The following is a 26885-nucleotide window of genomic DNA, read 5'->3' as shown; positions in this document are numbered from 1 at the left end:
GAGTGGGAGAGGGAGAAGCAGGCTCCCTGCAGAGCGGGGAGCCCGACACGGGACTCGATCCCAGGACCCCGGGATCATGACCTGACCGAAGGCAGTCGCTTAACCGACTGAGCCACCCAGGCGCCCCAGAAGTTTTGAAATGTAGTATCAAGACACTATAGCCTTGAGGTTAAGAGCACTAACTATGGAATAAGGTACACCTGAGTTCAGATCCGATCTCATTAAGTTCTTCAATGTCTCTGACCTCAATGTCCTTATCTTTGCAATGGGAGTAATAATCAGGTACACTTCATCAGGATATCGAAATAAAACTTTTTCTGGGCCAGGGCTCAATAAATGTTGGCTGCCACTGCTATTGTTATTTATCAAAGTACTTTAGAAGTCTCAAAATCAGATAATTGGGGAAAAGAAACTATATGAAAACATTTACCCCATTAACTACGTAAAATCTGCTAAAAATCAATTTGAAGGTCAAAATTAGATACACTTGTCAAAATGACAAGGTAATACAAAGATCAAGTACAGATGGCTTATCTGGAAGTTGGAATCTATGCATTTTTAAAGCCAAACTTATTGAGGTTTAAGTTAAATAGAGTAACATTTGCCCTTCTCGGGTGAGCAGTTTTGAGTTTTGACAAAGGTATGCAATCATGTAATGACCACCGCAAGCAGGACCACATTTTCATCCCCCTCCCAATGTGCTTTCCTTCCCCCCACCCCCAGGCTCTGGCAACCACTGACCTCATTTCTGTTCCTATAGTTTTGCCTTTTCCAGAATGTCCCATAAATGCAATCTATACATACTTGAGAAAACAATGCTGTGAAACTTTTTAAAACCCTTCTTTTTTTAATGTTATTTTATTTTAAAGATCTTACTTATTTGAGAGAGAGAGCGAAAGAGAGAGAGCACAAGAGGCGGGGAGGGTCAGAGGGAGAAGCAGGCTCCCCACTGAGCAGAGAGCCCCGACGTGGGACTGGATCCTACAACTCCGGGATCATAACCTGAGCCGAAGGCAGTCACTCAACCAACTGAGCCACCCAGGCGCTCCTAAAACTCTTCTTAAAAAACATTTTGAGGGCGCCTGGGTGGCTCAGATGGTTAGGCGTCTGCGTTTGGCTCCGGTCATGATCTCAGGGTCCTGGGATCGAGTCCCGCATCTGGTTCCCTGCTCAGTGCAGAGCCTGCTTCTCCCTCTCCCTCTGCCACTCCCTCTGCTTGTGCTCTTCTATCTCTCTGTCCAATAAATAAATAAAATCTTTTAAAAAAAAACATTTTGAAACATAATTTTTATATGGTGATTTGTGGCACACAGGATGTTACTGGTCAATCACAGGTGGATTTTGTTTAACCCAGGTGACATGCCTTGGCTTCTAGGAAGGCTGAACAGGTTTTCTGCTACTGTTGAGCGTTCAAGCTGAAGTTCTCTCTGTGTGGCTACCCCCGCAGATCACGTTCTCTTCCATCTTTCCATTTTAACTGAAAAGTCTAATAATGGAGAACAGAAATGAATTTGGGCTTGCTGAACTTGAGACTGAACTAAAAGACTGTATGGAGCTATAAGTGAGAAGCAACAGGACACGTGGGGAAAGTTTTTTATTTTCAAGGCTTCACATGTTCTAACAAATAAGGACTTTTAAAATTGTAAGTAAAGCTGGGCGGGACCGGTAGAACATAAGAATGAAGAGTCAACTGTCCTTAGCTATGACGCAACTGGGTCAAACAAAGTGACTCACTCTCTCATGACCAAGTGGCGCATTAACGGCCAGTGCTACTAGGGGATCACTGGGCACACTTACTGTTATTTGCACTGTGCCCCTGGCAGGACAGGCCTGCGCAGGGAACTCTGAGAATATGCCAATCGGTTTGGAGAGTTCCCGACACTTGCTGGCTGTGACCTTAAATAAATCACTCTGACCTCTTTCTTGCCCATTTTTCTACACAATTGGAGGCTTGATCCTTTGTGACAGGCATTACAGATAATTTTCCCAGTTTATCATGTCTTAGACTTTTTTTTTTTTTTTTTTTAGATTTTATTTGACACACAGAGCGAGAGAGGGAATACAAGCAGGGGGAGTTGGAGAGGGAGAAGCAGGCTTCCCACGGAGCAGGGAGCCCGACGCGGGGCTCGATCCCAGGCCCTGGGATCACGACCTGAGCCGAAGGCTTATCGACTGAGCCACCCACGCGCCCGTCTTAGACTTTCTTAGGCTGTTTTTTGTCATGATGAAGTTATAAATATGGAGAGAATGTCCAGTTGACCAATCTTTTTTCCCCTATTGCTTCTGAAGTTTGAGTCAAAGAGGAATTTACCTGTTTTCTTCTAATGCTTGCATGGATTCATTTTTTTTATCCACTGTTACTACAGCCTCCAAGATGACCCCCGATGATCCCCTCACATCCTGGTATTTTGGTGTAGTGTGTGTCCACATTGAATAGAGACCAGTGTAAAAATAGGATACTGTGGAAATGGCAGGTGACTTCTCAGGCTAAGTCATAAGATGCATTGTGGCTTCTTCCTCTCTCATGGGTCACTCTCTCTGGGGAAAGTAAATGCCCAGTCTCAAAGACATTCAAGTGGCTCTGTGGAGAGGCCAGTGTGGTGAGGAACTGAGGCCTCTGGCCAACAGCCATACAAGTGGGCCACTGTGGAACTGGATCTCTCAGGCCCAAGCAAGCCCCGGCTGATAGGCTGACCACAACGTCATGGGAGATACTGAATGAGAACCACCCCGCTAAGATGTTCTCGAACTCTTGAGCCACAGAAACTGTGAGGTAATGTTCATCATTGTAAGCCACCAAGTTTCAGAGGAATTTGTTAATTGCAATAGATTAATATATCTGCAAATTAATTTTTCCTCTGAGCAGATCACATTAGATTTGAATATATTTGTATCCCTTTTGCTACTCCAGAGTCTATTCTTTGCTTCTGTTCTTGTTCTTAACTACAGTTCAGATAACTGAGGTTACAGGATGTGATCTGTGGATACATACATAAACTGGTATCACATAACCACAGAGCCTACTAGGACTAACATAGCCGTGTGCAGTTCTCAAGACTGTTCTGCATTCGTTAAGATCCAACCAAAGTATACCACTTTGCTACGCACTCTAGAACCTGGTCATCTCACTCAGGAGTGACCAGCCTTTGGGAAAAGTAGCTGATATCAAAATATAAACATTTGTTTTTTAATCTACAAAGTGATGGTGTTATTTTACAGTGAATAGTGTGTCCCTTAAGAGACTTAACCACTCTGTCAATAGCTTCTCTTCTGTGAAATGGCAAAAACTATTTCCACCTGATGTGGTTTTGTGAGGATTATACAGCTAATACTTACAAAGTTCCAAAAGCCTCACACACAGTAAATGCTTAATAATATCATTATTATTACAACTTCTAGGATTGAATAACCATTATTTCAATCTTCTAAGCTAGAACTTAACTCCTGTCTCTTGCTCTGCATATTCAACCAATTACCACATTACATCAAGTCTACCTCCTAAATACTCTGTGTAAATCATTCCCTTCTCCCACCTCACCCTCTCTCCATGGTCACTCTCCTAGTTTAGGCCTTCATTATTTCTTGCCTAGCACAGTCCATGGGTCATCCAATCAAGTCACCATGCTGCTGTTAGGGTGACCTTTGAAGATATGGACTCGATCATATCACCTCCTTTTACAGCTTCCCATGACTCATAGCACTGGAAGTCAGGGAGTGTGAAAATACAGGCTCCAGGGTGCCACTCCAGACTCTACAACAGATTCTGAAATGATGGGTCTCAGAGCAGAAAGCCACATGAATCTGGGAAGCAGCTCAGGAAGGGGTTCCCCAACTGTGGATTCTGTGGACTCAAGGTAGATGAAAGCTGGTAGATCCTCCAGTAGGCCATGTGTCCTCCCTTGGCCTCCGTATGTGCTCTTCTCAGTATGTGGACCCGTTTTTTGTTTGTTTCTGGAACACAGTCAATACTGGGATTTGCACCTTTAGAAAATGCTGCTAACAAAAACCAGCCCGAAAACTGGCAGTGTCATCTGTGGATTCTCCCCCAGGAAATAACTGACATAAAAATGGTAACTCTTAAATGAGGCCCACCAAAAAGAACAGTATATTTCATCCAAATACATAACAAATGTCATAATAGCTATTGTGGGAGAAGCTGTTGGCAACTGATGAGGAGTTGTAAATGAGGAGATTCTGATTTAAACAGGCTCTAAGAGATAGTAGTGCATCTCTTGGAAGTGGGAGTATTACAGCCACTAAGAAAGTGAAGCAGAGAGAAATTCCCATCTCTAGGCCTGGGTTAAGCATCTCCCATGAAAGTGGAAATCATCAAACGACCTCAGATGCTTAAGGTGGTCCCAGGTGCCCTGACAATAAAAGGTGTCCAGAACACAACACAGATCACCCTGAGGAGCAGGGACGCAAGGAGGGCCTTTCGCATTCAGGCTGTGCAGTGGGAAACTCATAATTTGGCATCTGGTTCATCCATCAGTTCCTCATTGGTGGTATCAGGTGAGCCGGCAAAGCTCAGAGACCTACCCTTTGGACCTCCTTCTCTGCCAAAGTTATACACGTTGGTGTCTAGCCGTGTGGTGCAGGGATTAAGTCTTAGTTCTCCGGGGTTTGGTGGGGTAGGTGTCACCACGCCTGGTGAAATAACTCCATCGCATTTTCACCAAGACCGGTCATTCCTGCTCTCCGTCCGAGTGTCCCGGGGGCGGACGATGGGGCCCTCCTTTCAGGCGGCTTGAACGACAATCCCTCGCAGGGGGCAGTGACAGCCTTAGTCCTACGAATGACCCGCCTGGGAACTAAGGCACGAGAGGAGGTGCTGGTTCGCCTCCGCGCCACGCCCCTCCCACAGGCAGGCGCGGGGGGAGGCCGAACTGCCCAAATTCATCGGCGCCCAGTGCGCGCGCCACGCCTCAAGGTCGTCCTATAAGGCGCGGGCCTGGGTCCCCAAGCCCAGGACGACCGCCGGGGGCGACAGAATCGGTGCGCAGGGGCTCCCGCCGCGCCGCAACCCGGAGCCCGGAAGCCTCCCGCCGCCCGCCCGCCCGCCATGAACTCCTCCCTGCAGCCGCGCGCCAGCAGCTGGCGGCGGGCAGCCACCATCCTACTGGCGGCCGGCTGGGCGCGCCCGAGCCCCGCCGCCCCGTCGCTGCCCCCCGAGGGCTTCCGGCTGCTGCTGCTGCAGCGCTCCGAGAACCAAGGCTTCTTGCCCGGGGCGCACGTCTTCCCGGGGGGCGTGCAGAACACGGCAGACTGCTCGGCAGACTGGTTGCGCCTCTTCGCGCCGCACCACCAGCCGCCGCTCTTCGGCCTGGGCGCCGCACGGTCGCGGCCTGCCTCTTTCCCAGGGCTGCCCGCCGCCGCCGCCGCCGCCGCCGCCGAGGACGCCGCGGCGCTGCCGGATGACGTCGCCGCCCGCATCTGCGCCATCCGCGAGACCTTCGAGGAGGCGGGCGTGCTGCTGCTGCGGCCCCGGGCCGCCCTGCCCGCCGTGCCCGAGCTGGGCCGGGCCCTCGCGCCGCCGCGGGGCCTGGACGCCTGGCGCGACCGCGTCCGCCGCGACCCGCGCCACTTCCTGAGCCTGTGTGCGCACCTCGACTGCACGCCCGACATCTGGGCGCTGCACGACTGGGGCGGCTGGCTCACGCCGTTTAAGCGCCGCGGCGGCCGCCGCTTCGATACAGCCTTCTTCTTGTGCGGCCTGAGCGAGCCGCCGCGGGTCTACCCAGACTTGACCGAGGTGGTGAGCTGCCAGGTAGGGCGTGCTGGGCCGCAGCGGGGACGCGCCGGAACTTGAGAATGAGGGCCCCGGCCAGCAGCCAAGGCCCATCTGGAATAAGCCCAGCGTAGAGAGGCTGATGACAGGTGTTCTTCCCGCTGTCCTGGGTCTACAGCTGGTGGACCGAAGTTTAATTATGTCCTCGAGAACATACTTTATGTGGTTTCAGTCTTAAATTTATTGAGACTTGTTTTTTTTTTTCTAAAGATTTTATTTATTATTTTACAGAGAGACACAGCGAGAGAGGGAACACAAGCAGGGGGAGCGGGAGAGGGAGAAGCAGGCTCCCCGCAGAGCAGGGAGCCCGATGCGGGGCTCGATCCCAGGACCCTGGGATCATGACCTGAGCCGAAGGCAGACGCTTAAGGACTGAGCCACCCAGGCGCCCCTGTTCTTGCAATTTTTAAAAAAGATTTTTATTTATTTGAGAGAGAGAGTAAAAGAGAGCACGAGCAGGGGGAGGGGGAGAGGGAGAAGCAGGCTTCCCGCTGAGCAGGGAGCCCGATGCGGGGCTCGATCCTACCTAACATCGTGGCTTAGCCTGGCCGACCTCAAACGTGCTCAGAACACTTACATTAGCCTCTGGGCAAAATCACCTAACACAGTCTATTTTATAACGAAGGATTAACTATCTTATGCAATTTATTGAATACTGGAAGTGAGCAACAGAATGGCTGTATGGTACAGAGTGGATGTAAGTCTATCCTTTGTTTACCTTCAGGATGTCATGCCTGATTGCGAGCTTGCTCATTGCTCCTGGGCCAGCATTACCAGTAGTAAGTGAGTAGCTAGCTGGCGGGGGAAAAATCAAAATTCAAAAGTAACGTTTCCACGGAATGCATATGGCTTTTGGAGAATCCCAAGTTTGCGAAATTGTAAATTGAACCAAAGTCCAGTCGGTGTAGCTTCCTCAGAGCCATAGACCTAATAAGTGACAGAGTGGGCATGGCACTGAGGAAGTCCCGCCCTCAGCCCTACAGGCCAAAGCCAGGACCTTGGTGAAGTGCTCTCTGCTCTCCTCAGCTTCATAGTCCCAAGGCCTTACTCTGCCTCTCCCGTGGGAGAGGGCCCCGAGGGAGATACCAGGAGTTGTGCAGTGCTGCTCAGATGCCAGGCTCCTTCCTGAGCGCTTTACCTGCATTAACTCATTTCATGTCCACAGCAGTTTAATTATGTCCTCGAGAACATACTTTATGTGGTTTCAGTCTTAAATTTATTGAGACTTGTGTTTTTTTTTTTTTTTTAAAGATTTTATTTATTATTTCACAGAGAGAGACAGCAAGAGAGGGAACACAAGCAGGGGGAGTGGGAGAGGGAGAAGCAGTCTTCCTTTATAATTTATATTATTTATAATATAAATAATATATTTAAATATAAATACTTTATATTTAAAGTATGTTTCTTGTAGGGCACCGGGGTGGCTCAGTTGGTTAAGCGACTGCCTTCGGCTCAGGTCATGATCCTGGAGTCCCGGGATCGAGTCCCGCATCAGGCTCCCTGCTCGGCAGGGAGCCTGCTTCTCCCTCTGACCCTCCCCCCTCTCATGCTCTCTCTATCTCATTCTCTCTCAAATAAATAAATAAAACCTTAAAAAAAAAGTATGTTTCTTGTAGGCAGCATATGGTCTTGCTTTTTTTTTTTTTAATCAATATGACTATTTCTACCTTTTAGTTGGGGTGTTTAGGTCATTTATATATGTTTATATATTTAAGTATTTGTATTTAATTCAAGTCTACCATCTTGCTTTTAGTTTTTTCATTTGTCCCATCTATTCTTCGCACTGTTTTTCTTTTCCTGACTCCTTTTGGATTATTTAAGTATTTTTTAAGAACCTTGTTTTATCTCCATTATTGACTTATTAACTGTATCTCTTTGTGATTATGCTAGGGTTTGCCATATATAGGTTTCATTTCATGTATCATGTTAGAACCTTACAACGATATACTTATATTTCTCCCCCCATGTCTGTTAGCTTTTGTTGTCATACATTTGACTTTTATTGTTATTATGAACTCTACAATATACTGATTATTTTGCCTTAAACAATCTTTGAAAGACTGTGAAAATGAGCAAAAAATGTCTTTTATGTTTACCTGCATATTTAACATCATTAGCACTCTTCATTCCTTTGTGTAGATTAAAATCTACAAATGGTTTTTTTTGGCCTGAAGAACTTCCTCTAACAGGTCTTGTATTGCAGATCTTCTGACAAGGAATCTTGTAAATTTTGTTTATCTGAAAAATACTTTATTTTGCCTTCATTTTTTTTTTTTGAAAGGTATTTTGGCTGGGTATAGAATTACAGGTTAACAGTTTTTTTCTGTCCGTACTTAAAGATGTTGCTTTGGTATATTCTGCCTTGTGTAATTTATGATGAGAAGTCTGCTTTTAACTCTGTTCCTCTGTATGTAATATGTTTTGCTTTGGTTTGGTTTTTTTGGTGTGTGTGGCTACTCTATAAATATTTCCTCTTAAGCATTGGTGTTCATCAATTTGATTATGATGTGCATGGTTTTCTTTTTGTTATTTATTCAGATTTTTTCACTTTTCCCTATTTTCTGGGACTCCAATTACACATTTATGTTGGACTACTTGATAATGTCACTGATACCTTGTTCATTTTTTTTTTTTTTAATATTTTCTCTCTGGTGCTTTATTTTGGATAGATTCTATTGCTACGTTTTCAAGTTCTCTCTCTCATATGTAGCATCTAGCCTGCTGTAAATACTATCCTATGTATTTTTCATTTCAATTAGATTTGGGTACCAACCTAACAATATCAAATCTCTGATTGCCTCTGGAATAAACCTTAGGAACCCTGACCTTTGTCTTCCACAGTGGTTGTCTCCATCAGAGGCAACTGAGAGTTTCATATCAAAGGAAATTTGGTTTGCACCTCCACAATTCTATGAAATAAGAAGACTGGGAAACTTTGCCTCTCTCTCTGACTTGCACAAATTTTGTTTGGACGGTGCATCGGAAGGAATGGAAAGATGGCTGCCGATCACATTTTTAACTGCTGATGCAGTGCTCCAGCTTTTACCAGGTAAGTCAGTGAAGCATCAGTGCTTTTTCACATTTAGTATTCACACTCAATGCACGGGGCTGTATGGCAGTATTGCCCAACACAGAGACATGAATTATCATCTGTTTTACACAATACAGCAGTTTATTAAGGTCTAATTCTATAAAATATCCATAGTGTTTATTATAACCAAAAGTTCTGATAATTCACCTTATCCACACACACATACATTTATGTAAGTGTTTCCCAGACATTGACACTTTTTTACATTTTTTACATTTATTATCTCACTTTTTTACATTTTAATTTTGAATCATGAGAATAAACTATGAAGTTGAGAACTTCTGTCTTCAAGTACACTTTATTAAGAACTGGATTTGTGAGCAATTGTCAATTTATTTGAATTGGGGAGTTTGTTGGTAGTCAATTGTTGGGCAAGTGCCAGGTGGGGGTTTTTATGGCAGTTTAGAGCAGGGCTTTGTGACCTGTCTCCTGGCTCCTTGGCTCAGTTCTCAGAATAGCAATGATATTTGTTCCTCATCTTACAGTGGGATAGTTTAGTGCTTTTGATGTGTAAAGGTAATTTCTGTAATTTAACCTTAAAATTGTTAGAACAGCCCACATTGAAACCCAAAAATATATGGATATCAAGGCCAATATTAATATTGACTAGGAAAAAGCGAGTCATGGGCCAGTCTAAAACTGATAGGTCGTGATGAAAAAATACCAGTCATAAATATTTATGTGCCCAAAGAAAATTCTTGGCTGGGGAATGGGGGGGTGGGGGATGTGGGTATTAAAAACACAAGAAAGAAATTTAGGTAAGCTCATAAAATTAGAGTTACTTAACACCTATTTCAGTTCCAAACACAACATAGATGAAAATAAATACCAATGTGTATGTCACTAACGTATTGGAATGTTTTATAAAATAACACTGTGTAATCAAAATATTTTTCAGGAGATGAGCTGTACTTAGAAGATTCAGAATTTTTAGAAAATGTTATGTCCTCTGAAAAAAAGACTGAAGAAATCATGAAGGAAGGCAAGACATTTCACCGACTAGTGTTACACAGCCACCATGTGTATAATCTCCACGTGACTATCCATTCGAAGTATAAGCAGGTTTATCCTAAGACCTATGTGATAAGTAAGAGCCATTTGTAGAGTACTGCTTATTTGTACTTGGTTGACTGCTTGAAGTTTTCCTGTGGAATACTGAGGGTTGACGAGACTTGCTTGGAGCATAAGGACCCCCCCAGAAGTTATAGTACAGTCTTTCACGTTTCAAGTGCATTGGAGCACTTCCTTGCTTATTTCATTCTTCAAACCTTACAGTATTCCACAAGTATCAATAAAGTGCTAATGATCTTGCTCCCAGATTGAGGAAAAAACCTTTCACAAGGGTTTCCGCTTCTGTATCATTTTATTATCAGAAGTTTAAATAAGATGTCCGGTATATTAGCACTTCCCTTGATGTGTTTAGGAGATGGATCCATGACCCCCTTCGATTTGCTGCTGGAATTAGTTGAAGGGTGTCTGATTACACAGGGGACAGTACACTGAGCCGACCTTCAAGTGACAGGGTCATTATTTTCTTGTATGTCTTTAGCTTGATGATTAACCTTCAATTCTGTTTACTACCAAATGGCCTTAGTTGTTAGGTTTACCAAATGGGAAACCTATTTTAAAGAAATATGAAGCCATCACAGAAGCCATAATTATTTTTACTCTGGAGCAGTAGCTAATGAATACAAAGAGATTAAAGATCTGTAGAACTAGTCATCATTCAGTGGCATTTTATTAATGATGCTTATTTTCAATATTTTTAATATGGGTAATTTTTTCATGTTCTCTCTTAAGAGGAATACGGTTTTGATTAAAGATGGGAAATGACTAAGACATCAATTCTGTTTCAGATCCTTGACGATATTATGCATCATACAATGAAATTTTATTTTTCATGAAGTGTCTTAGTTTTCCTACCTGTAAAATAGAGGTATTGATAAATAAGGTATATGTGTATTACTTGATCTTGGCTAGAGGAATACATCTAGATTAGTGGTTCTCCACTCAGGGCACTTTTGCCCCTCAGGAGACATTTGGCAGTGTCTGGAAACATTTTTGGTTGTGAGTGAGATGCTTCTACCACCTAGTAGGGAGAGGCCAGGGATGTGGTTAAATAGCCTACAATGAATAGGACAGCTCTCCACAATAATTATCTGGTCAAGGTTAAGAAACTCTGATCTAAAGTAAAATCTGTTTTCTTCAGTGAATGGTTCCAATATGTAAATTTTGAGAACCATATACTGTTAGCATTCCCTCTGGCTTCTGGACCTACAGAAGTTCTCCTTACTGATTTTTGGCTTTGGGCATAATACTCTTTCATTCTCAGAGAAAACAGAATGTTATAGCTGGAAGAGAACTCACTGAACACCTTTCTTTTGCCAGTTAGAAAACTGAGAAACAGATTCACACAGCTTGTTAGCGCCATAACTAAGTAGAACCTGATGCTTTGTCAAGCAGGTGACATCTGTTATCTACCACCAAAAGCAGAAATGGTAACAACTCTGCCCACTGCGCCTTGGTATCATAGTCACCAAGTAAAGCACAGCACAGCCAAGCATTGGATGAAATAATGCTGTATTCACATAGAGAAGAGGCAGAGCAGAATCCACTCCAGTAGTTCATGTCAGGCCCCCACGGCCCGCAGGTATTCCCTCTGCAGCTGAAAGAAGGCATTTGGCCTGCAAACACCCCTGTTGTGCTACAGAAGGACCCCATCTTCTCCTGCAATGGGCAGATACAGTCGTGGGACTGGCCAGGGTCCTATGACACACGTGCTTACGCAGAGCAAAGGAGGACAACATTGAGTCTGAGACAGGGAAACACATCCCACACGAGGCAATGAGGCCAGCACAGGCTGTGAGGACTCTTTCTGTTGGTAGGGGAGTGTTCCAGGCTCACTTAGGTGTCTGGGAGAGAGTCAAAAACTGCATGGTACCGCCTTTCCCAACCCTCCTAGCCCTGCACCCTTTTTGCTGGAGTTACGTAATTCAGTGGGTGATTTTAGGAGACGTGACAAAGTAATGTGACGTAGTTTTCTTCGTAACGATGTATTTTTGTCTCTTTCTCATCTGAATGAAACCTTGTCTCCTTCCAAGAATTCCTTTTGGAAGACTGTCCCATGACTTCCTACCTGTCGTGATACCCTAAGGCCCCAACACAAAATAATAGGGCCGTCCTCATGAGCCAAAAAAGAGTGTTTTAGAGCCCAGCTTGCGAGAGTTTGTGGCATTTACCATATGCTCTTTCTTACCTCATGTATTCAAGCCACCTAGGCCTCAGATGCAGAAGCAGGAAGCTGATCATGTGTCCCTACTCCTCCTCCTTTTAGATCCCTTCCTGCCCATGCTGGCATCCCTACTCCATGCCATCTCATCCACCACAGAGCCAGGAAAACTCATTTTCTATGATATTCTACAGTCTCTTGAAACCAAAGTTACAAACTCAGGAATAAATACAAAGTCAGTATTCATTTCCATTACCTACCTTCTTTTGCTGATTCCTTTGAATGACTTTCACAAGAATCCAAAACTGGGCAGGCATCAGCATTTCAGGTTAACATGTCTCGTCCTCACAGTTCTTTGTTAATAAAAATAAGAGTGCCCGGGGCGCCTGGGTGGCTCAGTTGGTTAAGCGGCTACCTTCGGCTCAGGTCATGATCCTGGAGTCCTGGGATCAAGCCCCGTGTCCGGCTCCCTGCTCAGTGGAGAGCCTGCTTCTCCCTCTCCCTCTGCCTGCCACTCTGCCTACTTGTGTTCTCTTTCTCTCTCTGTCAAATAAATAAATAAAATCTTAAAAAAAAAAAATTAAAAATAAGAGTGCCCTATACTGTGGGAGACAAAAAGGGCTCAGATATAAGAGGACTTCTCTTCCGAGGGATTTTGGGGTGGGGGAGCCCTCACATTTGGGCATATGTAGTTATTTACTGTCTCTTCTCAAACCTCTATTTTGTTTTTAACTTCTCTGCAACTGTTGGCAGTTTTCCACTCCTCCTTCCTCCTCTTTAACCACTCGTCCTCTCTCTAACTTCTCCTCCAACTGACCCTTAGCTCTTAGAGCCTCTCAGTACCTGTTCTGAGACCCTCTTCTGTCCTTGGGTGAGGTAAGCAACTTCCAGGTCACATCCTTTAAAAAGAAAACTGCTTGCTCTCCACTTTCTCTTTTCCCTTCTCAATGGCTGAACATTGTGACAACTGGAGCAGCTCCCTGGGACCCTGAGACAGAAGCCAGGTGTTAGGACATAACTGCCTGCCAGATTTGGGCTGCTCACCTCTTGAATGTTATGTGAAAGAAAATAGAAGCCACTACATTTTGGGGTCTCTTTGTTAAAACAGTTAAGCTTGTTTCCTAACCTATAATTTTCCCTTTTAAGCAGGTTCCCTCAGCACAGTCTTCCCTATATCAGAAATCTACGAGTTATTTAAGCTAAAAATATCAGTCATTCTCGATTCCTCCTTTTCCTTTATATTCAGGTGACTAGCAAGTCCTGTTGATTCTGTTGCCCACAATTATCTTGAATTTCCCATCTTCTGTCCTCTGCAGGGCCATCACCTTAGTTGAGCATAGTTCTGTCTTACCTAGCCAACTCTTTAACAGCCCTATAACCAATGTAAGAGCTAGTCTCTCCATCTTCATTCTTAACCTCATGATGAATTCTCTCCTATTGAACTGGAAAAGTGCTCTTGACATTGAAATGTAAGCCATGTCCTGTCACTGCCTTCATTAAAACCTTTCAGTGGCTTTTCTTCACACTTAAAAACTGAATTTACTGTGGCCTGCAAGGCCTCACCTTTCTCTCTGATTTCATATACCCTTCTCCTTCTACACTCCCATCAGAAGGGTCTTCTTTCTGTTCCTTGATTACTCAAAGTTCTTTCCCACCTCAGGATCTTTGCACATACTGTTGCCTTGAAACAAACGTGGATCTCTGACTTTTTGTTCTTAAGTCTCTCTGTTACTACTACCTCAGGAAAACAGATGAGGATGAGCACCCAACATGTCGATTGTTGGCATGTATAAAAGAAGATTCCAGGACAAAGGGAAGAAAAGTATTATTTAGAGAGAATAAAATTTATTCGAGCTGAAGAAAAATGTTGATCTTCAGATAAAAAGGTCCTGGTGCTGTCAAAGGAAAATTAACAAAAATTGTCCAATATCTGGATGATATTTTGAATTTTAAAGATAATGCAGATTTTCAGGAAGAAATAGAGGAGATTGCTCACAAAGGTAGAAAATCGGGCTTCTGAGTGTGTGTCACAGAGTAACAAGATATACTGAGCCGGAAAAGGATGTGTGTAGTCAGTAATTCTATTGTGTGAAAGTCACGGATACAATTTTCATTTACATATGGGCTCTGAAAATTCCACCTGTTCTGAAAAAATTCACTTGATAGAAATATTATGGATAACTGAGAGATTAATCAAAACAAAAACTTTTTAAGGTAGAAGTATGTGGTAGAAGTCCTAATGGTGAGTGTGGCAATCAATTAAATATAGGAAGTAAATGTGAATAATATGTCTATAAAGTATTGTAAATGTTTTTAAAAATCCATATTTTATAAATTCAAAATGGTTGAAAGACTTAAATGTGAGACAGGAAACCATCAAAATCCTAGAGAAGAACATAGGCAACAACCCTTTTGACCTCGGCTGTTGCAACTTCTTGCTAGATACATCTCCAAAGACAAGGGAAACAAAAACAAAAATGAACCATTGGGACTTCATCAAGATAAAAGTTTTCTACACAGTGAAGAAAACAACAAAACTAAAAGGCAGCCTACAGAATGGGAGAAGATATTTGCAAATGACATATCTGATAAAGAGTTAGTATCCAAAATCCATAAAGAACTTACCAAACTCAACACCCAAAAAACAATCCAGCTAAGAAATGGGCAGAAGACATGAATAGACATTTTTCCAAAAAAGACATCCACATGGGCTGACAGACACATGAAAAAATGCTCAATATCACTCATCACCAGGGAAATACAAATCAAAAATCAAAACTATGATGAGATACCACCTTACACCAGTCAAAATGGCTAAAATCAACACAGGAAGCAACAGATGTTTGCAAGGATGCACAGAAAGGGGAACCCTCTTACACTGTTAGTGGGAATGCAAGCTGGTGCAGCCCCTCTGGAAAACAGTATGGAGGTTCCTCAAAAAGTTAAAAATAGAACTACCCTATGATCCAGCAATTGCACTACTAGGTATTTACTCAAAGGTTACAAAAATACTGATTTGAAGAGGCACATGCACCCCAGTGTTTATAGCAGCACTATCTACAATAGCCAAACTATGCAAAGAGCCCAAATGTCCATTGACTGATGAGTGGATAAAGAAGAGGTGGTATATATATTATATATTATATGGTGGTATATATGGTTTTGTGGTAACAAATACCTGTGTAACTGCTCACTTTGTCAGCATATATACTAAAATTGGAACAATACAGAGAAGATTAGCATGGCCTCCGTGCACAGATGACACGTAAATTCATGAAGCATTCCATATTTTGGGGGATTGAGGGGTGCACTTGTCGTGATGAGCACCAGGTGATTAAAATAAAGACTTAAAAAAAAAAAACCTACGTAAGTGTTTTTAAATGCAAAAGTAGCTAGTAGAATTTAAAAAAGAAAGGTAGGGGCACCTGGGTGGCTCAGTCGTTAAGCGTCTGCCTTTGGCTCAGGTCATGATCCCAGGGTCCTGGGATCGAGCCCAGTGTTGGGCTCCCTGCTCAGCAGGAAGCCTGCTTTTCCCTCTCCCACTCCCCCTGCTTGTGTTCCCTCTCTTGCTGTGTCTCTCTCTGTCAAATAAATAAAATCTTTAAAAAAAATAGAAAGGTCACTTTTCAAGTCATTCAAAAACAAAACATAACCCCTAAATGCAAAAGATAGAAAACAGTGTAAGTGGTAACGAAACAAAAGCCAAAGGCTTACAGTGAAATGATTGAAGTAGGAATAATGTCAACCATGACAATATACAAAAATGGGTTAAATTTTTCAGATATGAAAACTCTTAAGTGTCTTAAAGCCTAATTAACTAGAAAAAGAACCAACCAAGCCCAAAGTTAGCAGATCAAGGGAAATAATGATTACAGCAGAAATCAATGAAGAGACAGGCAAATAATAGAAAAGGTTAACAAAACTAAGAGTTTGCTCTTGAAGAGACAGACAAAATTAACAAGCCTTTAGCTAGTCTAAAGAACAGAAAGAGTACCCAAATCAATAAATTTATAAATGAAAGGGGAGACATTACAACAGACACCAAAGAAATAGAAAGGATCATAAGAAACTACTATGAACGACTATATGCCAACAAACTGGATAACTTAAAAAGGATAAATCTCTAGAAACATAGAACCTACCAAAACTGAATCCAGAAGAAATAAAAAATCTGAACAGACCAATAAGAGATAAGATTGAATCCGTAACCAAAAACCTCCCAAAAAAGAAAAGCTCAGGACCACATGACCTTACTAGTGAATTTTACAAAACGTTTAAAGAAGAGTTAATACCAGTCCTTCTGAAACATTTCCAAAAAATTGAAGAAGAGGTGGGACGCCTGGGTGGCTCAGTCGGTTAAGCATCTGCCTTTGGCTCAGGTCATGATCCCAGGATCCTGGGATCGAGTCCCGCGTCGGGCTCCCTGCTCTGCGGGGAGCCTGCTTCTCCCTCTGCCTCTGTCTCTCTCTGTCTCTCATGAATAAATAAATAAAATCTTTAAAAAAAAAAAAATTGAAGAAGAGGGACTATTCCCAAACTCAAAAGGCCAGGATTACCCAGATATCCAAGCCATATAATGACACTACAAGAAAGGACTACAGGACAATATCTCTGATGAATATAGATGCAAAAATTCTTTTTTTAAAATAAAGATTTCATTCATTTGAGAGAGAGAACACAACCTGGGGAGAAAGGGAGAGGGAGGAGCAGGCTCCCCTCTGAGCAAGGAGCCCAATGAGGGGATTGATCCCAGGACCCTGGGATCATGACCTGAGCTGAAGGCAGACGCTTAACTGACAGAGCCACCCAGGCACCGCTATAGGTGCAAAAATTCTTTTTTTTTTTTTTTTAAGATTCTCCCCACTTATTTGACAGAGAGAGAGCACAAGTAGGCAGAGTGACAGGCAGGTGGAGAGGGAGAAACAGGCTCTCCGCCGAGCAGGGAGCCAGATGCGGGGCTCGATCCCAAGACCCCAGGATCATGACCTGAGCCAAAAGCAGCCGCCTAACGGACTGAAGCCACCCAGGCCCCTAGGTGCAAAAATTCTAAACAAAATACTAGCATACTGAATTCAGCACATTAAAAGGATCATAAACCATGATCAAGTAGGATTCATCCCTGGGATGCAAGGATGGTTCAACAAATGTAAACCAATAAATATAATACATCATATTAATAGAATAAAAGACAAAAATCACCTGATTATCTCCATAATTGCAGGAAAGCATTTGATAAAATTCAACATCCATTCATGATAAAAACTCAATAATAATGTACCTCAACATGACAAAAGCCATAGATGACAAGCTCATAGCCAACATCATACTCAGTGGTGAAAGGTTGAAATATTTTTCTCTAAGATCAGGAACAAGACAAGGGTGCCCACTCTCACCACTACTATTCAACATAATACTACTAGAAGTCCTAGCCAGAGCAGTCAGGCAAGAAAAAGAAGTAAAAGACATTAGAATTGGAAAGGACAAAGTAAAATTATCTCTATTTGCAGGTGACATGATTTTATATACCTAGAAAAATATATGTATAAAATCCTAAATATTCCACTGAGAAACTTAGATCTAATCAATAAATTCAGTAAAGTTGTAGGATACAAAGTCAACATACAAAAATCATGAGCATTTTTTAAAAGATTTTATTTATTTATCTGACAGAAAGAGAGAGAGCGAGAACAGGAACACAAGCAGGGGGAGTGGGAGAGGGAGAAGCAGGCTTCCCGCTGAGCAGGGAGCCTGATGTGGGGCTCGATCCCAGGACCCTGGGTTCATGACCTGAGCCAAAGGCAGACGCTTAACGACTGAGCCACCCAGGCGCCCCAAAAATCAGTAGCATTTCTGTACATTAAAAATTATCTAGGGGCGCCTGGGTGGCTCAGTTGGTTAAGCGACTGCCTTCGGCTCAGGTCATGATCCTGGAGTCCCTGGGTCGAGTCCCACATCGGGCTCCCTGCTCGGCGGGGAGTCTGCTTCTCCCTCTGATCCTCCCCCTCTCATGCTCTCTGTCTCCCATTCTCTCTCTCAGATAAATAAATAAAAAATCTTTAAAAAAAATTATCTAAAAAAGAAATAAAACAATCTCATTTACAATAGCATCAAAAATAATGAAATACTTAGGAATAAGTTTAACCATGGAGGTGAAAGATCTCTACACTGAAACTATAAAACATTGATGATGAAAACTGAAGAAGACACAAATGGAAAAGACAGCATGGATTGGAAGAATTAATATTGTTAAAATGTCCCCACAACCCCGTATCATGTATAGATTCAGTCAATCCCTATGAAAATTTCAATGACATTTTTTTTTGCAGAAATAGAAAAAAAAATCTTAAAATTCATGCAGAACCATAAAAGACCCCAAATAGCAAAAGCAGTCCTGAGAAAGAAAAACAAAGCTGGAGGCATTACACTTCCTGATTTCAAACTATATTGCAAAGCTATCACAATGGTATGGCACTGGCATACTAAGCAGACACACAGATCGATGGAATAGAATCAAGAACTCAGAAATAAAGCTATGCATATACAGTCAACTAGTATTTGACAAAAGAGAGCCAAGAATACTCAATGGAGAAAACCTAGTTTCTTCAATAAATGGTGTCAGGAATATCAGGTACTCACATGCAAAAGAATGAAACTAGACCCCTGTCTTTTTTTTTTTTTTTTTAAGATTTTTATTTATTTTTTAGAGAGCGAGCGAGAGAGAAACAGCATGAAAGGGGAGAGGGTCAGAGGGAGAAGCAGGCTCCCCACTGAGCCGGGAGCCTGACGTGGGACTCGATCCCAGGACCCTGGGATCATGACCCGAGCAGAAGGCAGACGCTTAACCATCTGAGCCACCCAGGCGCCCTAGACCCCTGTCTTATATTATTCATAAAAATTAACTAGAAATGGATTAAAAGCTGAATTGAATGTGAAACATGAAACCATAAAACTCCTAAAAGAAAACATAGAAAAAAGGCTTATTGACATGGGTCTTGGCAATAATTTTTTGGAAATGACACTTAAAACACAACAACAACAACAACAAAAACAAGTGGGACTACATTAAACTGAAAATCTGCACAGCAAAAAAAAAAAAAAACCAATCAGCAGAATGAAAAGGCAAACCACATATCTGATAATGTTAATATCCAACATACATAAGAAACGCATACAACTCAGCCAGGAAAATCCAATTAAAACATGGACAAAGGATCTGAATGGACATTTTTCCAAAGAAGATATTCAGATGGCCAGCAGGTACATGAAAAAATGCTCTACAACAGTAATAGGAAAGTGCAAATCAAAACCACAATGAGATATCACCTCACACCTATTGGAATGGTTATCATCAGAAAATCGAGAGCGCAAGTGTTGATGAAGAGGTGGAGAAAAGTGAAGCCCTGTGCACTGTTGGTGGGAATGTGAACTGGTACAGCCACTAAGGAAAACAGTATAGAGGTTCCTGAAAAATTAAAAGTAGAACCACATGATGCAGCAATCCCACTCCTGGGGATATATCCAAAATGAAATCACTATCCTGAAGAGATATCTGCACCCCTATGTTTATTACAGCACTATTTATAATAGCTAGGACATGGAAACAACCTATCCATAGATGGATGAATGGTTAACAAAAAGGTGGAGCACTATTATGTTCAGATACTCATATGTAAATGTGTATGTTCTAATATATATAATATATGTAATGTTAATTAATTATATATGACAGAATACCATTCAGCCATAAAAAAGAAGGAAGTCCTGCCATTTGTGAAACACGGATGGACCTTGAGGGCAATATGCTAAATGAGATAAATCAGACAGAGAAAGACAAATACTGTATGATCTCACTTATATGTGGAATCTAAAAAACAAAACAAAACAACACCAAACCCATAGAAACAGAGATCAGATTTTTGGTTGCCAGAGGTGGGTGGTGGTGCAGGAATTAGTGAAGGTGGTCAAAAGGTACAAACTTCCAGCTATAAGATAATTAAGTTCTAAGGATGTTATGTACAATGTGAGGACTATAGTTAATATTTGAAAGTTGCTAAGAGAGTAGATCTTAAAAGTTCTCATCACAAGGAAAATACTGTAACTCTGTGAGGTGACAGGTGTTAATTAAACCTACTGTTTAGTTACTATATTTCATAATATATACATATATCAAATCACTATATTATACACTTTAGACTTATACAATATTATACGTCAACTATATCTCAAACTGAAAACTAAACCTGTCATTTAAAACAATTCTGTGGGAGGGCTAAAAGTAAAAAGAAAAAACAAGAAAAGCTTAGAGGGTATTAATCAGATGAAGTATCAACGTACAAAGCAGTAAATGGGACAACGGTTAATTTTAGTTTGATAGTGTATAGTTCAAAATGGAGATGTGAGAACCTTCTTGCAGTGAGTAACACAATATTGAGCTATTTTAGTATATGTGCTGCCGAAGCAAGCACAATATTGAGCTATTAAAAATACATAAGAGAGGCACCTGGCTCAGTCGTTAAGCATCTGCCTTCGGCTCGGGTCGTGATCCCAGGGTCCTGGGATCAAGCCCCACATTGGGCTCCCTGCTGAGCAGGGAGCCTGCTTCTCCCTCTCCCACTCCCCCTGCTTGTGTTCCTGTTCTCGCTATCTCTTTCTGTCAAATAAATAAATAAATCTTTTAAAAAATACATTAGAAACAGGGATAATCTGACAGATGTATAATATTAGTGGGAACCATGAACAAGGCATTCTCTGACAGACAGATCAAGTCCATGGAAGATAACTGAGGTGTCTGGGAAAAACACTGGGCAAGCACCAGGCTTCTATCTTTGGGTTATGATGCCATGACCGTAACATCCACTCTCTCAATTGATGCAAAACGTTTAAGAAATAAAAGCAAAACAATTTCTTTTCTTAAAATCAACTGACAAATGATTAAGCCAGCTTTGGGGCCAAACTGCTTTTTCTTTCCTTTTTGTCAAAATGATGAGACTATTTTTTTAAAAAATTTTTTGAAGATTTTATTTATTTATTTGACAGAACTAGAGAAGTGTAGACCTTGAATTTTTTTTTTTTTTTTTTTGGTCATGGGTTTACTTGGTAGCATTTTATTTGGGATTTCAGCACCTATGTTGAGAAGTGGAATTAGTCTGCAGTTCTTTGTGTTATCTTTGTCGGGTTTTAATATCTCAGGACTTAACTGCCTTATGAAAATGCACTGAGAGCCTTTTCATCTTATTATGTTATGGAGTAATTTTTTTTTAAGATTTTGTTTTTAAGCAATCTGTACACCCAAGGGCTCAAATCCACAACCCCGAGATCGAGTCACATGCTTCACCCACTGAGCCAGCCAGGCACCCCTGTGGAGTAATTTTTTTTATTGAGATATAATCAACGTATTACATTACTTTCAGGTGCACAACACAATGATTTGATATTTGTATATATTTTGAAATGATCACCATAAGTCTAATTGTCCCCATACATAGTTAAAAAAAATTGGTTTCTGGTGATGAGAACTTCTAAGATCTACTCTCTTAGCAACTTTCAAATATGCAATACAGTATTATTAACTATAGTCACCATGCTGTACATCACATACCCATGACTTACTTATTGTGGAGTAATTTCTGAAACAAGGCTTCCCACTAGCTAGTGGGGGTATGGGGGGGGGACAGGTTACAGGTACAGATACTGATCCTCTTCAGCCTCAAGAGGACTAGGAAGCGCGATGGAGAAATACTTCCATTTTCTGTGAGATGTGTTGTGAAAAAGTTTGGAAAACATCATATTGTAGCATGGGTTCTAGTCAAAAGAAAAAGAAATGTTGACCGCACAATAAGAACTGGGAGACATCTGCATTTTCTTTGGGGCTTGGGAACTGTTCCTGGGACCTCCTGTTTAAATAAGATCTCATCCTGGGGCCCTTGGGTGGATCAGTCAGCTAAGTGTCTGCCTTCAGCTCAGGTCATGATCCTGGGGTCCTGGGCTCCAGCCCGGCATTGGGCTCCCTGCTTCTCCCTGCCCCTCTGCTGCTCCCCCTGCTTGTGCTTTCTCTCACTCTCTCCTGCTCTGTCAAATAAATGAAATATTTAAAAAATATATTTATAAATTTATATATATTTATATATGTAATATATAAAAATATATTTATAATAAAATAAATATATATATATAAAAGATCCGATCCTTTCACACCTCTTTGACAAGGTCTGGAGCTTTCAGGTTTATTGGTCCTGCCAGGTGCCTCCACTGGAGGTGAAGCCTGGTTAGTCCTATTCAGCAACAGGTGAACTTCATGTACTCAGCAGTTGTGTTTTCCTCCTGACTGGAGGTCCACACACCTCTCCTCTCCAATTCTCCTGCCTGAGACTTTAAGCAGATGATGTTGCTTGACCTTGTGAAATCTAACAAAATTTTAAAACTGGACGCTTTTGTGAGCATTGTTTCTCAGAACCCCACAATTGCCATGCTCTCTTAAAACTGGTGCAATTTGTTTTTGCCATCTTTTGGTTTCCCTTACTAGCAAATTAATGCCTTTTGACATGGGCTTAAAATTCTTTGTTTTTTCAGTCAAGATATTGAAGAATTCACCTATAAAACCACATAGGCCTGGCATTTTTATCATTTATTTATTTTAGCTGTGGTTCCTTTGTTTGTTTGTTTTAATTTTAGAGAGAGAGTGCCCCAGAGGAGATAGGGTCAGAGGGAGGGAGAAGCAGACTCCCCACTGAACAGGGAGTCCGCCGCGGGACTTGATCCTGGGACTCCAGGATCATGACCTGAGCCGAAGGCAGTGGCTTAACCAACTGAGCCACCCAGGCGCCCAGTGGTTCCTTTGATTTCATTTTTCTTCTTGTTTGTTGGCTTATTCAAGTGTTGGAGTAATGAAAGCTGACCCTCTCTGAGTGCGTCTTGGATGTCCTTTATTTCAGAGTGTGACCCCATCTAATTGTGAGCGTCATTTTTTAGGTGAGAAAAACAGGCGTCCAGGTGTTCAAAATTTAGAGAACTCTTTGGTGCCTCAACAACAACAAATACACGTGCGGGGAAGAGCCCGGCCCAGGAGGCTGCAGTTTGGTGGCCAGAATGACCAGTGACAGAGTCTGGGGGAGCCCTGCCGCTGCCGGCCAGGTGGGAGGAAATCTGGGACCCGAAGCAGGAGGCGGAGGTGGGTGGGTGGGGAGGGGATGTTGCCAGGAGCCCCCTCCCCCCCAACTCCCCCTCCCCAGCCTTGTATTAATGACCGGCTGTGCCTCTTCTCCACCCTTAGGGCCACCAAGTGGGGGCGGGTCCGGCGAGACCTCTGCCCGTCAACCGCGAACTGATTCGGGACGGGTGAGACGCCTGGGGGGGGGAGAACCACGTGACGCCGGGCGCCGCCGGCTGTGCGACCCCTGCGAGTCTCCTCCCAGCGCCCCCGCCCCGCCCCGCCGCGCCCGGCGTGTGCGCAGGGCGGCCGGCAGTTGTTCAGGCCGTTGGCGCAGCGCGGGCTTTCTGGAAGCCTCGGGGTTGCGCGGCCGGGGCGGGCGCGGGGGCGCGGTGCCCGAGCCCCGAGCGCGCCCCTGGCGGCGTCCTGTTGGGAGGGCGCGGAGGGTCGCGGGTGGTGCGCAGCGGGCGGGCGTGTGGGGCCCGGGGCCAGAGCCGGGCGCGCCGGGGGCCCCCGCAGAGTGCCTTCCGAGTAGTGAGTGGCGACGGGAAGACCCGGGAAGGGACGCGGCCGCGACGGCGCTTGTCTCCCCACGCCGGTCCTCCGGCGGCGAGCGACGCGCGGGGAAGATGCTCGAGGTGCTGGTGCTGAAGGTGAGCGAGCGCCCCGCCCTGGCCGGCCGCCCTCTCCCCGCGCAGGGGCCGCCCCGGCTGGTCACGCCACGCGGGGCTTCGGACCCATGCGTGGGTCGCCAGATGGGATCCCGGGCCCCCGATTGCAGATCCACAACACGAGATTTCAGTTCAGGTGTGCCCATGTATTTTTTGGAACACAGTAAAAAGTTACCATTCGTCCGAAACTCATTTACTAACTGCAATCTTAGGGGGCAGGACGGACCGTAACCCCTTCTCCCACGCTCACCCGGCCCGGGAGGTGCTGGCGGAGAGCCCCCTGGGCCCCCGGTCCTTGGACATGGGGACCCTCACCTGGTCCCCTCGCCCGACAGGGGTCCTCTCCAGTGGGTCCCCACTAAGGGGCCCCTCGTCGCAACCACCGCTCCACACACGCCCATCCCGGCTTCACGCGGGAAACCCTGCTCGCTCGCGCCCTGAAACTCTGGCGGCCCCCTCCCCACGCGTGCGCCCCGGGGCTCCGATCCTCAGTCCTCGGAGCGGCGTGAAGGCAGGTGGGGCCGCCGGCAGCTGCAGTTTCGTGTCTCAGGTAAGATGCAGGAGACTGAAGGCATGGCGTGTTCGCAAGGTTAGTTGGAGGGAGGAGTTTACGAACCAGGGCAAAGCCGGTGGGTTTCGGTCTCTGGGAAAAGGAAATACAAATCATTAAAAAAAAAAAAAAAAAAAAAAACCCATGCTTCTGTGGGCAGAGGAGAGGAACGTACCAAATGATGGGATTTTAAAAAACCATCAATTTTCCCGCTCCTCTTTTAGGTCTTACGTAATTTATATTTTGGTTCTTACCTGTTTATCCTCAGCAAATTTTAATACAATATAGGAGTAGTTCTCTAAGTGTGGTGCAGGTTACCAGTTATAGTGCTCCAGGTTAATTTAGCTTTTACATGGATAAATTTTTTTCCCCCAAGTGCCCATCAGTAGATGAATGGAGAAGCAAAGTGTGGTCTATACATATAATGGAATATTACTCAGCCTTAGAAGCAAAGAAAATTCTGATACATGTTGTAACATGGATGAACCATCACTTGTTAAGTGAAATAAGCCAGATACAAAAGGACAAGTATTGTATGATTTACTTCTGTGAGAGTCCTAGAGTACTTACATTCATAGAGACAGAAAGTAGGGTGTTTGCTCAGGGACTGAGGGGAAGGGGACTTGGGGGATTATTGTTTAAAGGGTGTAGAGTTTCAGTTTTGCAAGCTGAAAGGAGTTTTGGAATGGATGGTGGTGATGGATGTGGTTAATGCCACTGAATATGGTTAAAATGGTAAAATTTTTGTGTATTTTACCACAATTAAAATTATTAAAAATTTTTAAATTTTAATAGTTAATATTTGTAATAGATTTTAGAAATAAAAACAGAACTAGCATTAGAAGTCTGTTAAGATGAGTCTAATGAAGAAAAAGGTGTTGATTAAAAATAATGTATTAAGAAAGCAGCCCAGACAACATGCCATTACGTCAGGGATGAGTTGGGCAGAGTGCGGTGAGACACAGTGGGACTGGCGTCTATGGACTTGCTCCCGGAGAAGGGCTACAGGAGAGAAAGATTAGCCATGGCATCTTTGATAAGAAAGGTGATGGGCGCCGGAAAAGCCCCAGGGCCATTGGTCTTAGAGTCAAGCTGTGTTCTAGCAGGACTGTTGACGTTTCTGGACAGCGAGGCGTGGACCCTTCAAGTGGACAGCTTGTGCCAGGGAGGGGTGGCAGACACAGGTGATGTTCTGAAAGCTGCAGGCTGTGATGTCACTAATGGGGTAAAGCAGCTATTCCTCTGGCTCACACACACAATTTCAGTACTGTCCGTGGAATCCACAAACAGTATTTCAAGAGTGGTTTTCCTACCCAGAGGAGGCCGTGTTGAGAATGAAGGTCCGAGGACCTCTCACGTCAGCATGACTCTGAGTGGGCCAGGTCTTCCTGTTCCGTTTGGAATTGTCACAGCGTTTTAAAATGAACATCTTAATTTTTATAATCGATGTTGGAGAGTTTAAGTTTGACTAAAATACCTGGAGTTATTATGGAAATAACCCAACATACACGAAGGGGAATTGAACAGAAATTAAAGATCAGACTTGGACACACTCATACTACCGAATGTGGAAAATGAGACACTCATGACATTATTGCTCAGGGAAGTAAAAAAGTAAAGGGGAATAACAACGTAGGAAATAACAAAGAAAAAATGGGTTAATCATTCCTGAGAAATAATAAAAAGCACACCTAATTCAGTTAAATCCTAGTAATGATGCGAAATATTGTTATCTTGCCAGATAAATGATTCTGCTTTTATTTGAATAAAATTTAAGTATTCAAGTTTGAATGGTAGGGGTAAAGGAGAAGAAAGTGGACCAAACTTTTATTTAATTAATTAATTTATTTTTTAAAGATTTTATTTATTCAACAGAGCGAGACACAGCGAGAGAGGGAACACAAGCAGGGGGAGTGGCAGAGGGAGAAGCAGGCTTCCTGTGGAGCAGGGAGCCCTACGTGGGGCTCGATCCCAGGACCCTGGGACCATGACCTGAGCCGAAGGCAGATGCTTAACGACTGAGCCACCCCAGGCGCCCCGGACCAAAATTTTATATAGATGATATTTTTCTAATGGAAATACAACAGACAATGTAGGCGAAAAAATGTGTGAGGGTGATTACAATGTGGGCAGTATTGCTTTATAGTCTTGGCTGGAAGCAGACAGTGTCAGAGGTGGGGGCTCCCTATCCTAGTGCACCCACTCCCTTCCAGTAAAGCACGTGTTCTCCTAGCTGGTAAAACTGAATCTGGCCTACAGTTTAGAGGTTTTAGAGGCAATATTTTTTATTTTTTTCTTTTTATTTTTTTTAAGATTTTATTTATTTATTTGACGGAGAGAGACATAGCGAGAGAGGGAACACAAGCGGAGGGAGTAGGAGAGGGAGAAGCAGGCTTCCCGGCGGTGCAGG

The 26885-nt window shown here is 43.4% G+C and overlaps 2 protein-coding genes and 1 non-coding gene across 3 annotated transcripts in view; all 3 read left to right on the top strand.

Moving 5' to 3' along the window:
• The first annotated feature begins 5047 nt into the window (after window positions 1–5047).
• On the top strand, window positions 5048–11356 carry NUDT19 (nudix hydrolase 19). Its single transcript, XM_035023515.1, has 3 exons — window positions 5048–5767; window positions 8630–8837; window positions 9778–11356. Exons 1-3 carry the CDS (start codon window positions 5063–5065, stop codon window positions 9981–9983), a joined length of 1119 nt encoding a protein of 372 aa, XP_034879406.1. The 5' UTR covers window positions 5048–5062; the 3' UTR covers window positions 9984–11356.
• A 3938-nt stretch (window positions 11357–15294) lies between these two features.
• Window positions 15295–15401, top strand: LOC118022924. The gene has a single exon (XR_004682599.1). It is a non-coding gene; the product is annotated as a U6 spliceosomal RNA (small nuclear RNA).
• An 8462-nt stretch (window positions 15402–23863) lies between these two features.
• TDRD12 (tudor domain containing 12) overlaps window positions 23864–26885 on the top strand; it is a 67284-nt gene continuing 64262 nt past the window's right edge. Inside the window, exon 1 of the mRNA XM_035023513.1 lies at window positions 23864–23907. Coding sequence (XP_034879404.1) covers window positions 23884–23907 — 24 coding nt within the window. The 5' untranslated portion in view covers window positions 23864–23883. The remainder of the gene's footprint in view (window positions 23908–26885) is intronic.

Source organism: Mirounga leonina, unplaced genomic scaffold (genome assembly GCF_011800145.1).
Source record: "Mirounga leonina isolate KUSES-001 unplaced genomic scaffold, KU_Mleo_1.0 Mir_177, whole genome shotgun sequence".
Taxonomy (NCBI): Eukaryota; Metazoa; Chordata; class Mammalia; order Carnivora; family Phocidae; genus Mirounga; species Mirounga leonina.
This window is presented reverse-complemented; position numbering and strand designations above follow the sequence as displayed.

Bases quoted from the DNA above. Each gene is read 5' to 3' on its own strand.
- NUDT19 (XM_035023515.1), top strand. From the start codon at position 5,063: ATGAACTCCTCCCTGCAGCCGCGCGCCAGCAGCTGGCGGCGGGCAGCC. The intron at 5,768-8,629 runs GTAGGGCGTGCT...TGTCTTCCACAG, and splicing joins CCGAGGTGGTGAGCTGCCAG to TGGTTGTCTCCATCAGAGGC. The intron at 8,838-9,777 runs GTAAGTCAGTGA...AATATTTTTCAG, and splicing joins AGTGCTCCAGCTTTTACCAG to GAGATGAGCTGTACTTAGAA.